Source organism: Oryza sativa, chromosome 3 (assembly GCF_034140825.1).
Source record: "Oryza sativa Japonica Group chromosome 3, ASM3414082v1".
Classification (NCBI taxonomy): domain Eukaryota; kingdom Viridiplantae; phylum Streptophyta; class Magnoliopsida; order Poales; family Poaceae; genus Oryza; species Oryza sativa.
Window position 1 is genome coordinate 769,839 of NC_089037.1, and position 18,173 is coordinate 788,011.

At 42.3% G+C, this 18,173-nt stretch overlaps 2 protein-coding genes across 2 annotated transcripts; one reads left to right on the forward strand and one right to left on the reverse strand.

Annotated features, from left to right (window-relative positions):
• Positions 1 to 4,461: 4,461 nt before the first annotated feature.
• LOC4331379 (heat shock 70 kDa protein, mitochondrial) lies at positions 4,462 to 8,896 on the reverse strand. The gene is made up of 6 exons (XM_015776732.3): positions 8,769 to 8,896; positions 7,611 to 7,684; positions 7,223 to 7,301; positions 6,575 to 7,144; positions 5,845 to 6,465; positions 4,462 to 5,410 (listed from the first exon to the last, which is right to left on the reverse strand). The coding sequence occupies exons 1-6, from the start codon at positions 8,829 to 8,831 to the stop codon at positions 4,787 to 4,789; spliced, it is 2,031 nt and encodes a 676-aa protein (XP_015632218.1). The 5' UTR covers positions 8,832 to 8,896; the 3' UTR covers positions 4,462 to 4,786.
• A 234-nt stretch (positions 8,897 to 9,130) lies between these two features.
• LOC4331380 (protein HLB1) lies at positions 9,131 to 14,684 on the forward strand. The gene is made up of 14 exons (XM_015777794.3): positions 9,131 to 9,557; positions 10,592 to 10,711; positions 10,806 to 10,875; positions 11,055 to 11,165; positions 11,390 to 11,473; positions 12,074 to 12,124; positions 12,288 to 12,317; positions 12,418 to 12,480; positions 12,588 to 12,653; positions 12,754 to 12,870; positions 13,310 to 13,345; positions 13,741 to 13,860; positions 13,998 to 14,168; positions 14,337 to 14,684. The coding sequence occupies exons 1-14, from the start codon at positions 9,259 to 9,261 to the stop codon at positions 14,445 to 14,447; spliced, it is 1,449 nt and encodes a 482-aa protein (XP_015633280.1). The 5' UTR covers positions 9,131 to 9,258; the 3' UTR covers positions 14,448 to 14,684.
• Positions 14,685 to 18,173: the final 3,489 nt, after the last annotated feature.

Here is an 18,173-nt window from a genome sequence, read left to right on the forward strand (position 1 = left end):
CTCTCTTACTTATCCACGATTTTGAGCATTTTCACATCCATGGACATGAGAAATTGAACTATGGAAATAGTTTCCTACTTGCCCTTTTCAAGTCCAAATTAATAGTATACGATTACGAACAAGGTATGAAATAAATGTAGTAATTCCACATTACCAAATTATGCATGCAACAAATCACGCATCGATGTCGTCTCAACTTCGATCGATCGATTGATTCATCCATCGGCTGTCAATTCAAGTTGTTCCTCATCATGATCGGTCATCGCATCGATCTCACACCCTCAACGGCAGTGGCAACCCCGGCCGATGCCTCGGCGGCCGCCGCCGCCGCCGTCGCCGCCGTCCAGGTGCCCTCGGTAGAGTAGTATGCAGCGGCCGCCCCTGCAGCCGTTGTAGTGGCAGGCGTCGTCGCACGCGCGGTTCGCCGCCGGGTCGCGGGGATCGCACAGCTCCGCCGCCGCCGTCTCCCCGCACCCGTGGTTCGACGCGTAGTCCCCCACCCACGCCGACCCTACGTACGTACGTATCACCCAAATCCAAATATATTACTGACAAAACCCCAAGGAACAACGACCAAATAAAACGCATGTACAATACATCTCAGGCTTAATTTTGCTTACTCGCAACAGTAGTGGATGCAGCGGCGACGACAAGGATGATAAGCAGGAGAGGTATCATCAGAGACGATTTCTTGGTGTATCTCCTGCCCATTTTCGGTGTGTTTCAATCCAAGGTGATCAGCTCATATAGTACAGGCAGGTGTGTAGTGCTCAGTATTTATAGGAACGAGAGGTTGTGATATGTATGTCTACTCTTTAATGTGGTGCGAATTAATTGATTGATATAATAATATACTATCATGGAAAATTGACATATATATATCGATCTCATCTCTGTTTCTTACCATTTAACGCTTGACTACAGTACTCCATATTTCACGGTGTCATGGTGTAAAATTGGCATGTACATATTGCACTAATTGATGCCGCTGGTGATAAGCAGCGTACTTCTTGTTTTAGCTTTGCCTTTTCCTTTTCCGATCGCAAATTTTTACTTGTCTCTGTGTAAAAGAAAATTTAAACACAGTACACACATCCATATGCTCATATAAACATATGCAGACTTCTATAAACGTACACATGGACATCATACCTCTATAAGCACAATAAAAAACAATACCAGTAAATCTTTTCAACCTATTAAACACATATTTTATTATTTATCTCCGTGCGGCGGTGGAATATATTCACATGCCTACAAGTACATAAGATAGAGAAGCGAAAGGGTAGCTCATGTATTCTTGGTCAATTGGGCATGATGAGTTCAAGGTCGCGCGCAGAGGGGAGATTGTGTGTCCCTGCGTATACCATGCATGGACTTGTTAAAGCATGAATGTAATTCCTATTTTATCACTAATAAAGATATTTCTTTATGCTTAAAAAAGTTATTATACATAAATAATTAAATATATGTTTAAAAATTAATGGTGGTGTAAATATTTAAAGACAAAGGGAATAATATAAATGATCCTTAAATAAGAAAGTCACTGTACTACTGTGCATGCATGCTTGCTCTACATATTTTCTGGCCTTCATTTATAATTGGGAGTTGGAAAATATAATTACTATCATATATTCTTTTACCTCCTTTTTTTTCTTCTATGCCAATCTTTTCGCCGCATGTTGCCCTCACTTTTATACTGATTCCCAGCTTAACTATATATATCGCTATATATGAAGAACAAGGAACATATAAGTGGCACTAATGGACTAGCCAGTTGTCTGAACACTCTGTGCACTACTATTTTCTGGTCTATGTCTCCCAATGCATATTTGCAAATCGAGAGCTTTCCCCTGTTTAACAGCTTCAGTTACATTCTGTTTCGGATAGGATATAGATTTGGCCGAATTAATTCCCTTGAAAGATCAAGATTTATCGTGTACTATAATCGCGTTGCCCCGATTCGCTAAATCAATAATGAAACGAGTAACGACAAATCGATATGCAACAATAAATTTCTTAAAGCTACAATATTTGGCTCTGTCTTCCAGTTAACATGGACGATAAAATCCATGGCCCAATGCCACTAATCCTTTCCAAATTCAAACGTACTAGCTCTCTTCTTCGTTCCTAAAAGACATGTAATCAAAGACAAATTAGACAGTAAACTAAAATTTTACTATGTACTTTATTAATACGGAGAGAAAACTATAAGGGTGAGAAAAATGAGCAGTAGATGAGAGTAGTACTGGTTTGATGACTAAAATGAGAAGAAAAATAATAAAGTACTGCTATAAAAATATTTAGCTAGCAGGGTCTACTTGAAAATATAGTTTTCATATGACAAATTTTTAGATTAAAGCTGGAGCAGTATTTTATGAACAGGAGGCAGTAAGCAAAATGTACGTGTTGGTGACTTAGCGCGGTACATACGTCGATTGATTATATCTTATAGGAGTACTTGAGTGATCAAGTATGATAATCTGCGTAATTAAACAGTAAACACCAAATCGATCTAACACACCTTCTCGTTGTTGTGTAGGGAGAGCGAGGAACAGAACAAGAGCAAGCAGCCAAGCGCAGAAATCGAGAATCTCGAGGCACGCATCCAACCGCAACAACCCCGCCGCCCTCTTTCGATCGCCTAGGGTTTTCCAGATCAAAACAGACGGCTCGGATAGTCGGATGGCATCTCACCTGGCCACCATTTACGGCTCCCTGGACAAGCACTAGCTGCCTTGTATTTCTCCATTGAATCCCTCTATTCATAGCTCTTCAATGCCTTCTCCTCGCCATGTAATATTTCTACTGTGCTAGGACCCCAACTGTCAGCCACTGGGTGTACAGGGCTATATCTACCTTACTGCAACTGGCTAGTGGGCCCGGTAAGTACTATATGGCCTGTTTTGTCAGTGGCTATGTACTACAGCGAGGTCAAAATGTGGCTCATGGTTCATCACTGTTTAATCTTGCATACTCCTACGATGTACAGGAGTACTAATCATTTAAACCATCATCACTTCAGCACCAGAGTGTACAGGGTGTGTCTCCCCTACTCCTTGTGTGTGCCTCTCTTAGGTGTGAGTTTGAGGAGAAGGTGATTGAGGAGATTGGGAATATATGCCAAACGAGGTGAGTCATTAGCTCATGATTAATTGAGTATTAATTATTTTAAATTTTAAAATTGGATTAATATGATTTTTAAAGCAACTTTTCTATAGAAAATTTTTATAAAAAACACACCGTTTAGTCGTTTGGAAAGAGTGCGCGCGGAAAACGAGGTATTATCTCCCTCAATGTTACCCGAACGAACGCAGCCTTAATCTATACATAGCTCCATTGCCTCTCTGCTTCTTTGGCATAGACGGGAAGGGAAACAAATGACACAATGCTAGTGATAGAGGGGATTGAAGGAAGCTATTGTTTCTGGGTGGAATGTTGTCTGGTTCAAGGCCCCTTAGGATGTGTGATTTTTGATGGTTTATGCATTCATCTTGATGCGAACATCTATCTCGGATCTTTGGGTTCTCGAACCAGGCTTCATTCCCCTCAGAGATAGCTTTTCCATGAGTCTTTCGTTTTATCAGCATTTTTTTAGTTTTATTTTTGTAGTGGTCTCGTCTATTGGAAGAAGGGGAGATTCAATGCAGGGGTATATAAATCAAGGTATGTAAATCCTTTGTGTTCCTCCTGATGGGTGATGAGTTGGCGTAAACTGTGGAAGATCGGTGTGCAATCATGAAGAGCTTTGGCTGCTCTCTCTGGCTGGTCTGACAGGCGAAAAGGTTTTCATCATTGCCTTGTCATTGGCTCTTTCATCTCTCTCTTTCTCTCTTTGGGAAGGAGGCTAGCAAATGGCTGCATTGGTTTCTGCATAGTAACCTGGCCAAGTCCAAGGTTTTCTGAACTGACCTGAACTGCATATCTCCAATTGCTTTCCTGCTTTCGCATGCATATCCAAACATTCTCTCTCGATCTGGCCATGAATGTTGGTTCCATGGCATCTGGTTCTCGTCCATTTCGTTCGGATGGTACCTCTTAATTTGAGGTGCTTCTTCTAAACCACCATCTGTAGCGTGCGACGTCCATTTTCGGCGAAGGGGTTCGGTGGAGAAATCTCCGATCCCCACAACGAGGCTGTATCCTAACATTACACAGCCATTGTGCTCATTCCCATCGATATAGATGCAAATCCCATGCCTCTTATGTTTGATCTTGATTCACCTATTCAATCGAGGGCCGGCTGATTCAGATTTACATTACTTTTGACGACAAAATAGTCAATCAGAAGAAAATTAGGAACTTATGATCGACAATATAGTTATATCAGAAGAAAATTAGGACATTCTGATGTAGCGAGCTTATGATTACTTTCTGTGGATGTGGAGCACAAAAAGATCTTGCTGATAAGCAGTAGACCTGGAGATTAAATGATCGACGCAGTAAACCGTAAACATCATGGAAACACAGAACTAACGACCCCGCCGCTTCATTGAAACCCAGGTCGATAGTGCAATTTACATACAGAATTAGAGGAACAAGATATCCAAGTTAACAGGAGTAGAGGATCACGCCCAGCTTGTGTTGCCCATGTTCCTCTCGAGCAAGGGAACACATGCAACCAAAGTTATAGGAGTACATCACTATTGGACGCCCTTGGGAATTGAAGACGTGTCATAGGAGAACAAAATCCCCAGAACATTATTACACCGTGCACAGCTCTAGCATCTCGAAGTTCTTACAAAATTAGCTACTACTACTCCTAAATGCAGGGCAACGGTCAATTTCACTTCTTGACCTCCTCATACTCAGCCTCAGGAGCCTGGTCACCTCCGCCCTGTGATCCTGCTTGCGAGCCACCAGACCCACCACCAGACATGTGTTGCCCAATCTTTGAGACAGCCTTGTTGGCCGCTTCGATCTTGCTCTTTATCTTCTCAATGTCATCCGAGGCCATCTCATTGCGGAGATCGGCAATCGCCGTCTCGATCTCGGAGGCAACCTCTGCAGGTATCTTGTCCCTGTACTCACCCAGACTTTTCTCTATGCTGTAGATGGTTGTGTCTGCGGTGTTTCTGATGTCGATGAGGGCTTTCCGTTCTTGATCCTTCTGGGAGTGCAGCTCAGCCTCATGGACCATCTTCTGGATCTCAGCCTCAGAAAGCCCACCAGAGGATCGAATTGTGATCTGCTGCTCCTTTCCAGTTGCCTTATCCTTTGCTGAGACCGTCACGATTCCATTGGCATCGATGTCGAATGTGACCTCAATCTGTGGCATACCTCTTGGCGCTGGTGGAATGCCAACAAGGTCAAACTCACCAAGAAGTTTGTTGTCTGCTGCCATCTCACGCTCACCTTGCAACACCTTAATACCCACTTGCGTCTGGTTGTCAGCAGCAGTTGAGAACACCTGTAGAAGATGGGCACAGCCAGTGTTAGATCATGCAAACAAACCATAGAATTCTGTATTGACTTGACAGGTAAATTAAGGTCCTATTGTACAAAGAACAATAACTAGAACAGAGGAGTAAGCTGTGCCATGCACTGCATGAGACAACAAACATGAAGCCACCGTAAGATCATCACAGAAAGGTACGACACAAAACAAAGTGTGGCTATGCTATAGCTGTGCAAATATGAAAATACATAGGCATAATGCAACCAGATGCCAACGGAATACTAATATCTACCAGTACTATATCACCAAGAAAACTAACAGATCCAGATCATTACAATAGGTTCCACAAAATTAAGGGTTATAACTTTCAAATTTCTAGCGTATAATGCAGAGAGTATAATACAGAAGAACTGCTGTACTAGTTCCAGGAGTAAAACCATACTGACCTGACTTTTCTTCGTGGGGACTGTAGTGTTCCTGTTGATTAGTCTGGTGAAGATACCACCAAGAGTCTCGATACCAAGCGATAGAGGGGTTACATCAAGGAGGAGAAGATCCTTTACATCTCCACGGAGAATGCCGCCCTGAATAGCAGCACCCATGGCCACAGCTTCATCTGGGTTTACTCCTTTGCTAGGGGCCTTACCAAAGATTTCAGAAACAACTTCCTGCACTTTTGGAACCCTTGTCATGCCACCAACAAGAAGGACCTCATCAACATCTTTAGTAGTTATACCAGCATCCTTCAAGCAGCTCTTGCATGGGTCTCTAGTCCTCTCAATCAGACTATTCACCAAACTTTCAAACTTCGATCTTGTCAATGTGATATTTAGATGCTTTGCTCCAGAGGAATCAGCTGTGATGAATGGAAGATTAATCTCGGTCTGGGCTGTTGATGAGAGTTCAATTTTTGCTTTCTCAGCTGCTTCGCGTAGCCTCTGCAGAGCCAGTCTGTCTTTTGACAGATCAATACCTTCAGTTCTTTTGAACTCACTTACTAAAAACTCCAAAAGAGTATTATCAAAGTCTTCTCCACCCAGAAAAGTGTCACCATTTGTTGCTTTGACCTGAGACAACAGCATAATCACTCATCAGGAAAGAAAATAAGTATTTTATAGCAATTTTAAAAACAACTGGAAGTAACAACAAGGAATTCTAAGTTATACAACAACATACCTCAAAAACTCCATTGGATATTTCTAGAATGGACACATCAAATGTTCCTCCTCCAAGGTCAAACACAGCGATCAAACCCTCCTTGTTGTTTGTTCCATAAGACAGAGCAGCAGCAGTGGGTTCATTGATGATTCTTTGGACATCAAGTCCAGCGATGCGACCAGCATCCTTGGTAGCCTGACGCTGAGCATCATTGAAATAAGCTGGAACAGTAATCACAGCCTTGGAAACAGATTTTCCAAGGTAAGATTCAGCTGTCTCCTTCATCTTGGTCAAAACAAAGGCACCAATCTGGCTCGGTGAGTACTGCTTGCCATCTGTTGTCTCTAGCCAAGCATCACCATTCAGAGCCTTCACAATTTTATATGGTACCATTTTCATCTCTTTCTGAGTTTGCGGGTCATCAAAGCGCCGCCCTATCAGACGCTTTGTACCAAAGAAAGTGTTCTGTGGGTTGGTCACTGCTTGACGCTTGGCTGGTGTTCCAACAAGTAGCTCTCCCTTCTGATTGAAAGCAACTACTGACGGTGTTGTCCTGGTTCCTTCTGAATTCTCTATTACTTTTGGGTTCTGCAGTCAGTAAAAAGATCCATTAAACAAGACAGCGAACATACTAACACAGCACGCAGAATCTAGCACGCAACTAACCTTTCCTTCCATAACTGAAACACATGAGTTAGTTGTTCCTAAATCAATTCCAATAACCTCATTTCCAGTTGCTTTTGCACTGCAAAATATAAACATAAATGGTTAAATGCACACCAAAATAACCTCAGTCAAATGTCTGAAGGAAGATATACTGTCATCGTTTCGCTTGTGCTGATTATAAGCTGTAACAGCTTATCAACAACCAAAAAATAATTTGGGAGTAAAACTTTTACATATGTGTTTTTGGCAATTTAAAAGGAAATGCTAGAAAATAAACTATGATGAAAAAAAAAACCAAAACAACTCCAAAGTTAAGTTTTAAAATTCAAATTTTGGCTGCGGCTTATAAGCTGAAGAATAAACAATGCGAGTGTATAATAATAATTACCTGAAAGTTCTTGCAAAACCAGCCCATCTTGAACACACATTTGCAGCACACTTTGACTGGACGTTCGCGGTCAACTGAAACAGGAATGAGTTTAATGAAGAGGGAGATGAGTCAACATGACACAAACCATTGTATGGGTTCATAAAAGAAGACATTATCAAAAATAGTGAAAAAAGGAAATCATCTGTTCGAATGAGAGCATCACCAGAAGGGCAGATTGCCAGGGAGGGAAGATATAAGCACAAGCATCAAAAGCATGATCACCAAAGAGCCAGCAAACATAATCACATAAAGTCAGGTAGCTCCGGCCATAACAAGTAGCAGAAGCTCATTACAATCCAAAATTTCAAACAAAAGAAGTTATTCAATATTCCATTTGTTCAGTTCTTTTTTTTTTCTTTCCATGCAACCATGGGCATGATTGCAAAGAATCCAAGCCTATCAGTACTTCAATGCATCTAATGCTAACTCAAAAGATCCTACACCTCTACAGTCAGTACTACCGCACATTTATGCATGTGTTTTAGATCTTTGACAAAGGATAAGAGCAGATGGGAAAAAAAAACACTCCACCATTATCTCTACTGCTCCTCGATGCTGATCTGTTCCACAGATGCCTAAGAATGGTAGTGCACATATCATTTCCCAGCTCCAGCAGGTTACAGATTGTTTTCAAGAAATATTACTAAAAATTGAAGCAAGAAACAAAGCATACTACGAACAACATCAGCAGGAACCAAATCATGATGTAAACAGTACAAGTGGAGAGCTTAGTCCAGCCACCACTACAGCAGTCAGTAGTGAGGCACCAATCCGATCATAGAACAGACATAGAAAATCGGACTCTAAATCGTCAGATTTCAGGCCGCTAGAGAAGGAACCGCGACGTTTGCATAATTCCGTCACTAACACAAGCCATCCGGGACACTAAAGCAGCCGTGGATCAAACAAATTCCGCATAAGCACACACAATCAACCTCGATTCAACCAACCTAACACAGAATCGGGTAGCAATATACATCACGCTGGCACGGATCGGAGCATAAAAGGGTAAAAAAAAAGGAAAAAAAACGCGCGCACCGCTACGCTACGCAGATGATTATTACGCCAAGGAGGGCAGCAACTATGGAAGTGATGAAATGAGGGGAAGGAGCGTACGGTCCCGAGAGGAGACGCGAGGTCTCGCCGGCGCACGGCGCGGAGAAGCAGCGACGCCGCCATGGCTGGCCTGGCCGGAGACAGCACGAGGGTTTGCGAGGCTTCCGCTTCCGCTGGATTCGATGAGCGGCGGACGACGGCGGCGCGGCCGCGACTTGTAGGGAGGCCGTGGAATGCTCTGGAGTCTGGACTCTGGGATTTGGTGGCGAAGAAGCCTCTGGAAGGTACGGACCCCTTCCACTTTTGGGCCGGCCCAGGTTTGCCACGGCCCGGCCCAACTACACCAATGAGACTCTGACGGGTGGGCCCCAGTGGTCGCACACGTAAACCCTTTTTTTTCTTTTCTTTCCAGTGAACGATCCGCTTCACAGCGGGAGCGACCACTAGTGGCTCGGCTCGGCTCGCGTCCTCTTCCTCCTCGCATCGCATCGCATCGCATCGCCCAGATCTCCCGCCGAGTTAGATCCTAATCCGAGGAGAGACTCGAGTCATGGAGGATTCTGCGCGGCCGACGCCCGCTGACTCCGGGGAGCTCCCCAACGGCGCGGGGATGGCGGAGGATGCGGTGGTGGCGCCCGACGCGGGGGAGGCTCCGGAGGAGGGGGAGGAATCGGGAATTGCGAACGATTCGGAGACGAACGCGGCTCTGGGCGCAGAGGGCGAGCCCTCGCGGGCGCTCACCATGCGGGAGCTGCTTGGGGAGCTCAAGGACAGCGGGGAGCCCTCGTCGGGGAGATCCACGCTTTCGGAGGGCAATGGGATCGGATCTGCCGGTGCGGAGCGCGCCAGGTCAGTTTCTATGCTCTCGCTTTGGGTTTCTACGAAGCTATTCGGATCTCGGGACTCGGGGGGGGGGGGGGGGGGGGGGGAAGAAGCCATTGGAGCTGTGCAGCTGCGTCTCAGCTTTCGCTGCTTGCTCAGCTGTACACCTTCCCTCAGATCTGCCATTTGCGTGAACTGCGTGGTGGTACATTTCGATAGTTTTTTTCGTCGAATTGTTTAGTGCTTGACATTTCGTAGGAAGGCGCTGGTGATCTGATTGGTTAGTGGCTTTGCTCGTCCTAATGGCTTCTAGATATGTCTGAGATTGCGTCAGTTATATTATTTTTCGAGCCAATTCAAGTCCCACGTAGTCTCTTCCAGGGGTTGTAATGCCGTATTCCTACTTCACCCTGTACCGATGAACTAGCTTACTGATCGTGTGAAGTTTTCAAGTTGCTACGTGCGGATCCATTTTTTAGGATGTGGCTAAAATAACATGCTGAATCAGATGACTGTTATTATTAGTCATTCGGCACTCTGATTTTTTTTAGCAAACCTAACATATCGTGGATGCTTGCATAGTGCAATAGTTGTGTCTGGTATGCAGGAAGGGGGAAAAAACTAGTAAATTGTACCGTGCTTAGCTTCCCAATTGGATTCAGGGCTTGAGCACTAAAGGCTGTCTTGTCCTGTTTAACATTGGCTGTCGCGACAGTGCTAAACTCTGGAAAAACCATCTGGATTTCCCCCTGACCTGTACATGACAAATATTCCTACCAACTATATCCTAAGAGCCTGGTTTGTACTTAAATGTAAACACTTGCAGTTATCTAGTCAATAAATGTTTCATTTCAACAAGTCACCACCATGCAGTTTCGTGGGTTTTCATTATCAATATTATTATTTATATGATTATATCAACACTATTTTATTTGTTAGAATTGTTTTTTCTATTACCACTGATGAGATCGTAGATAGATTTTTTAATCCTCAATTCTCCAAATTATCTCGAAACTAGCTACCATGTTACGAATCGCAGCACTTTCTTTGCTCCATTTCAGCCAGGACAGCCTACAGTTCTCATCCCATCATGATGTTGCCATGGACTTGATAAATAGTGTCACTGGAGTTGACGAGGAAGGTCGTTCTCGTCAACGCATTCTTTCCTTTGCTGCCAAAAGGTTATTGTTTGTCTGACTTGATTAACTTAATCCTGTGCTGACGTTATGAACTTATAATTAGTTCACGATTGTGCTTTAAACATATGTTCTGCAGATATGTTAGTGCCATCGAAAGAAATCCGGAAGATCCAGATGCATACTATAATTGGGCCCTAGTCCTCCAGGTAGAACTGTGTTCCTTATAGAAGTATGTAACAGCTGTTGTGTTGATTGAATAGAACGCTGCATTACTTCATTCTGTTCCTTAAACCATGTAGACAAAACAGAATTGCTGATAAAAAGAATGTAGAAGGGTTCTGCAATACTAATATCTTGTAATTCTAATCACTAGTTATAATTTCAGGAAAGTGCAGATAATGTGGATCCTGATTCTAGTTCTTCAAAAGATTCATTACTCGAGGAGGCTTGCAAAAAGTACGCTGAAGCTACACGACTCTGCCCAACGCTATATGATGTAGGTTTGTTTATTGTAATTTCACTACTATGAGTTGCTAGACTGGATTAGAGATTGTATTTTGTTTTTCCTTAAAGCACTGTGCCAAATGGCCCAAATTGGTACTCTATGGGCACTCTGAGAATTCTTAATTTTGACTAAGCTGTCATTTGTGAATAATTTTCTGCTTCAGAATAATTTGTTTGACCAAACTTACACCTCATTCCTCTCTTTAATCATTTTAGGCATATTACAACTGGGCTATTGCTATTGCTGATCGAGCCAAAATGCGTGGACGTACCAAAGAGGCTGAAGAACTCTGGAAGCAGGTCATAAACAATGTTAATAGTTGCGCATGTATTTCACAAAGACTAATCTTTCTTTCTTTTGCTAGTATCCAAAGGAAAATTGCTTTCTAATCTTTTCTGCACTTCTAGAATTTAATTTCTCATAAAGTGATTCAATTCCCAATATGCAATAGTTACATTGTTAAGCTTGTGAAAATTGAACAATTTGAATTGCAAACCCAAATGTGAGCTGATGAAATAGGAATATGCCTGCATTTGTTGAAGTGTTTTGGTTCAAGTACGGTTTGTAAAATGGTTGTCTTCTTTTGCTGTCATTGACATGTAAACTAGTAATACTGTCCACGGTAAATAGTGGGCGTGCAATTCTTAGCACTCTAGCAGCACTGAACCAAACATAATATCTGATTTCTTTTTCTATCATTGTTCCTTTTGGTTAGATAGTATATTTTATTGAGAGTAAGGATTTATTATAATTTGGTTAGCCTGACTTACATTTACTTTGGAAAAAATGCCTTGAAGTTATTTACTTGAATTTTATGGATAATACTTTTATTATATTGTTTTCAACTTGTTGGAGATCATGTCTTACTAATTGATCGTTTCTGTCTATTTCTTCTACAGGCTATAATGAATTATGACAAGGCAGTCCAGTTAAATTGGAACAGCCCCCAGGTTAGGATGGTCTCAATTGGCTGATTTAATGGGCAATATAACTAATACTCAATTGAACGTTTGTTAGACCTTTGCATCCAAATCCCATTATCTTGTGTGCTTGCCTTTTATTTTTCATCAATCATCATTTTGATTGATTTCATTTGTCACTATTCTACTGCAGGCCCTCAACAACTGGGGTTTGGGACTACAGGTACACGACTTTGTGACTTTGTTACTTATGTCTGACTTAACATATCTTCGTAATCACACTGATTTTCATTCATTGTCAATATTATTATCTTATAATGTAGGAGCTGAGCGCAATTGTTCCAGCCCGAGATAAACAAACAATCATAAAAACAGCTATAAGCAAGGTAGTTATATGGTACCTCCTAATTAAGTGTCAGGGAAATTACTTCTGAGCAAATGTATCTACAAGAAAATTCTGAAACTCAAAACCTGTATTTTTTTTCTGTTGCAGTTTCGATCTGCAATCCAGTTGCAATTTGATTTCCACCGGGCTATTTACAATCTTGGAACTGTCCTGGTATGTTTTTTTACAGCACTTTGTCAATATTCGTACATGCTAGCTGACTGCATTTTTTGCTAACAACAATTCACCAACTTTCATATATTTGATGTCACAGTATGGGTTAGCAGAGGATACAATGAGGTCTGCAGGTCCAGATGTCTCTCCAAATGACTTGTACAGTCAGTCCGCCATTTATGTCGCAGCTGCTCATGCATTGAAGCCAAATTATTCAGTATGTGTTTTTCCTCTCTTTGACTACTCTGCCTTTAAATTTCCTTATTGGGATGCCCTGGAAGGTAGAGATGTGAAAACAAAGCAAGAAGAGTTTCATAGTCAGTCAGTCATTGTATTCTTCCTGCTTAACTGAAGTCACTGAAGTGATATTTTAATTCAACAAATACGATTCAGTATTGTAGAAACGTTTGTTAATTCAGCAATATTTTTCTCTTTCCTGTATGTATATTCTGCTAGCTTTCAGCAGTTTGTGGGTTTTGATATTATCTTATAGTAGCATTTCCATGTTACTTGGATGAGTGAACTGACTATTTTGGCAGAGTTAGCATTTTATGCCTCGCATCATGATGTGGTTATAAGCTTGAAATTCCATAGGACATTTCATGAATCTTTAGGCGTTATGTAGATGTACTGAAATGTTGTTGTGGATAATGCAGGTTTATCGCAGTGCTCTACGTCTGGTTCGATCAATGGTATGTTAGCATGCTCTATGCTTTCAGTATTTCTTTGTTTGAAGTTTGTCTTTAAGCAATTCATCTCCTGTATTGGACTTCGTTTTTTAAATGTAATTGGTTTTTTTATTGAGTACAAATGATGATTCACAAGGAAACAAAATCGTATATTGAAATGCACCGGAACAATTAATATGATCGAGAAAATTAGGGTAAAGATTGTGAACTTGTGTGTCCTCAGTGTTTAAGTGATATGTATATATGTCCTAGTTTTATCACTAGCTTGGTTTTTTATCATTTTTATTTTATCTCGTTTTGAATTTTCAGCAACTATTCAATTATTCATACACCAGGTAATCTGCATGTCTTAAATTATTCTGTGGTTGGCATACTTATTGTTATGCTATGCTTTGCAGCTACCTTTACCATATCTAAAAGCTGGGTATCTAACTGCTCCTCCAGCAGACAACACCATTGCACCACATAAACATTGGGAAAGGTCAGAATTTGTCTTAAACCATGAGGGACTCCAGCAGGTAAGTTCTTCTACTTTAACATGAGCATACTTCTAGAGTACCTGGAGTTTTCAGACGGTTTCTTTTAGCCGGAGATGTTTCTACCCATGTGCATTTCACCAGGATTTGAGTCTCATTATTTTTGTTGCAAATGTTAGGTCGATGCCTCTGAAAGCCCTTCTAGCAAACCCCTTGGACATATGGGGAGAAGCAAAAAATATATTAAAGTAGCTGTTGAAGATATCGTTTCAGTGTCTGCATGCTCCGATCTAACACTGCCACCTGGTGCTGGCCTTTGTATAGAAACAATTCACGGGCCTTTGTTCTTGGTAAGTACATACTCATTTGATGCTTGTTGTTCAGGAGTTAAGTTTACATGTACTGTACCGCCTTCTTGACATTTCAGGGCACTGTTTATTCTTGTTGCTCCTCCCTAGGCCCTCCCTCTGTCATTATCACCTCAATTCTCAGCCTGTGATTTTTAACTCGTTTTTCAGGTTGCTGATACCTGGGAGTCTCTTGATGGTTGGTTAGATGCTATACGCTTAGTGTACACCATATTTGCACGAGGAAAAAGTGATGTATTGGCAGGTATCATTACTGGTTGATCTATTGTTGTATGTACGAGTGCGTCGAGCAACAGATATGTCCATTTTAACCACCCATATTCTTTTAATCAGCTTGATTGCTCCGAGTGTTTTCTTCCTTATCTCGCATCTGTAGAGTACAAGTTGATCTGTAGGTCCCTACCAAAGTACCAATCATAGGCTACGTCCGACACATTTTTTGTATCTTTGTATGTGTAAAACATGTCAATGTCATTGAAGTACGACTACATTATACTAGATGAGATGAGTATCGATTGTCATCTAGTTCAAATGATTGAATTCCTTGCACTGTATCTCAAGTTTATCGAGTGAACCATGCGGGCATCGAGGTCGTAAGCCCAAGTAAAACAGTTGTCCCTTCTTCCATAAACTCATTATTTACATCGTTTCGGAGGACTGGTGCTGAATAATGGTTCCTAACGACACCTGCGATGTTGGAGTATGTTTTTTCCAGATAGCCGCCGAATCAAAATAGGAGTAGTTTCATTCCTGATATCTGACCTCCGCAACTGGGCAGTTTTACATCGATCTCAAGATCTCAATCCCCCGGTGATGCATCTGACGCCGTGACGTACTGTACTGCTACTAACATGGCTTTTCCCGTGAAGATCGATCGATGTAAAATCGCCTTTGCATACACAGCCGAGCCAAAGCTGCATCCAGGCAGGAAAGCCTGTGAGCCGGCGATGACAAGTGATGCAACGCGCCCGACTGGCGTCTTGCGGCGCGTGTGTGAAGGCGAAGCTGACATGACGCGACACCTCCATCTCCAGCCACACCACACCACACGATAGTATATGTTCCCATGCAGTGCAGGGGGAGGCGGGACCGACGTGTTGGCCACATCAGTACTACTCATCACACAACAAAACTCGTACTAGTAGTAGCATTAGCACTTTTGTTTCTATTAGTCGCCTAATTGGAGGAGGTCCCTGCCCTACCAGTAGTACACTGTCACTCTCACTCGCTGATGACTCGCGTATAGTGGTGCCGTAGTTAGTGGCAGTGCAGTGCATCTTTCCCGATTCAGGGGATGGCACAGTGATGCGTAGGTTAACGTGGGGTCGTTTCTAGTCACGGATCTCTTCCATCTTTGTTGGTGACTTGGTGTAGGTAGCACTAGCATGGGCCATTGGCTAGGCAGGTTCCATCTCCAAGCCTCTCTCATTCTCAGGGTAATCTAAGAACAATCTTTAATTAGTCCTATCACCGGTAGTAATACTAGGTCTTACTATAACGTAAAATGCCGCCGGACATGGCTCAGTTACTACTAATTTGAAAATTTCTTCGTGTGGATGCTTCTGGTCGACAACGACAAAGAAGCTGTGCTTGTGAGATCTGTGACAGTAGTACTACAAGGCTGCTGAGACTGAGAGCCAGTGTGGTGTTTGCTGTGCTGTGCACAGTGAGAGAAAATCCATCCAGGTTGGCAGCAATGTGTATGACCGTGGCCGTGCGTGCACAAAACCGGCAATGCTAGCTGCCGCCCGAAAGGCCCTCTCGCGTCAGCCTTTGTAGGGTAGTTTCTCCCATCTTTTCACGTCGGACAAGCTTTGCACGGAGTGGCCGCAGTGTAGTGCTACTGCTACAAACACGGCGGAGAGGAGAGTGAGCGAGGACCGTATGCTAACTCCCCTCTCAAAATGTAACAATTTACTCATAGAAACATGTCTTATATTTAAATTTATAGTTCTAGAATCGATAGATGGATATATATCTAGATTCGTAATATCATAATATTATGATGAGTCTTATTATATTATACGTTGCTATATTTTGGAACGAATGTATTAGTTCCCAGGAAAAAAAAGGTTCTCTCATCTGCTGTCCTTTCATCTGTTACAACTGTGGCGTTCATGCACGCGCAATCATGCAAGGATTGGTACTGTGCTGGGTTCGTGTGAGGCGCTGGCCATGGCCCCGGACCCCGCCACCCGCGGTGGATCGATCGGCACAGTGAATCTCCGCGGCCGCGCGACGTGCGCGGATCGATCGGTGCGCGCTTGGGATCGCCGAGCACACGGCGTGCGTGTCTGGTCGTGTGTGCCCCCGCCGCTCGATCGCGCAAATTAACCGTACGTACGTGCGGGGGTGGGCCGCACATCCCGCAGGCAGGCGGCCGGGGTCACGTTGTAAAATCATCAATCTGTCGTACGTGTCGCCCAGCGCCCAATGATCGGCGCCGGCCACCACCCGCGCGCCACCAATCATTCATTCACGCCTCGCGCACACACGCGCGGGTAACATAAAGCAATATTTAGCATAATAACCACGATTAGAACGTGTCATGTTTAATATAAGGGATTTTAGATGGATATGATATATGAATCTGGATAGACTATGATAAGTTACATTTCCCTAAAATCTCTTACTCCCTCCGTTTCTAAATATTTAACGCCGTTAATTTTTTTAAAATATGTTTGATCATTTCTCTTATTAAAAAAAATTAAGTAATTATTAATTCTTTTCCTATCATTTGATTTATTGTTAAATATATATGTATACATATAGTTTTACATATTTCACAAAAATTTTTGAATAAGACAAACGGTTAAACATGTACTTAAAAAGTCAACGTTACCAAATATTTAGAAACGGAGGGAGTACTATATTTTATATTTTATCACGGAGAGAGTATTATATTAATTTTTTTTTGAAACGGATGGTGTATACAACCAATTAACTGCCCTAGCTAGCTTTCCGCGTCTAATTCACCACGAGAACGCAGTTTTCTCGTGTGCTGCACATCAACCACGCATAAAAGGTGTAGTACGTTTGAGTGTCACCTCGTAAGCTCGTATTTATCTCTTCGACCAAATAAGTAATTAATTTCCGGCTCGCAATTGTACAAGATACGCGCTATATGACTATCTCTTGATTACAAAGAATAAACATATATGCCAGGTACACTGCACGGTCGAAAGATGGTTTGGAACGTTCCATATAGGCCACTATCACCATCGAACTGAAACAGTAGCCCCTGGTTACTTGTTAGCCACCACATCTTGTCTTCTACTCCCCCAATTACTCTCGTCTTAACCGCAGGCAAGAAAACCTCTGAATTGACCCGGCCGGTGTCACCATGCATCCATCATCGTCAAGCTACTGCTAGTACGTTGCACCCAATATTTTTTTTTCTCAGTAAAACAGTATACTTCACTGTACGTTGGCTCTTTGAGCATTAATCACAGTCTTAAAGTAAACATCATGTGGATTTCATTTTAAACAATTCGCCTAGCTATTCACACTGAAACTTCCACTGGCTAGTAAATATCTTCGTTACTAGAGAAAAATGTAGAGAGGACGATACAATAAATGGTGTAGTCGCTATAGCTCAACAATTTTAACAGTAGACCCATCTAAATCATCCAAAAGAGATCAATTAAATGACAATCTCTTAGAGCACCACCTGAGTCACTCCCAGTGACCGCCATCGACGGCGACCTCACAGTCTCGCAGGTCCTCTCAATTGTTCATATATACTAACAGCTCGCAGCTGATCGAGTTTGGTTCTTGATGAGGCTAGCAGGGAAGGTTCAATGAATCCTAGACATTGGTTGGTAATTGGATGGTCTAGATAGACTCCTTAATTCTTCATCTTTACTTGTTATATACTCTCTCTGTCCCATAATACAAGAGATAATGAGTGGATGTGGCACATTTTAGTATAATAAAACTGGACAAACAAGTTTTGTTCTAAAACTATTTTCGCTTTATAAGACACTC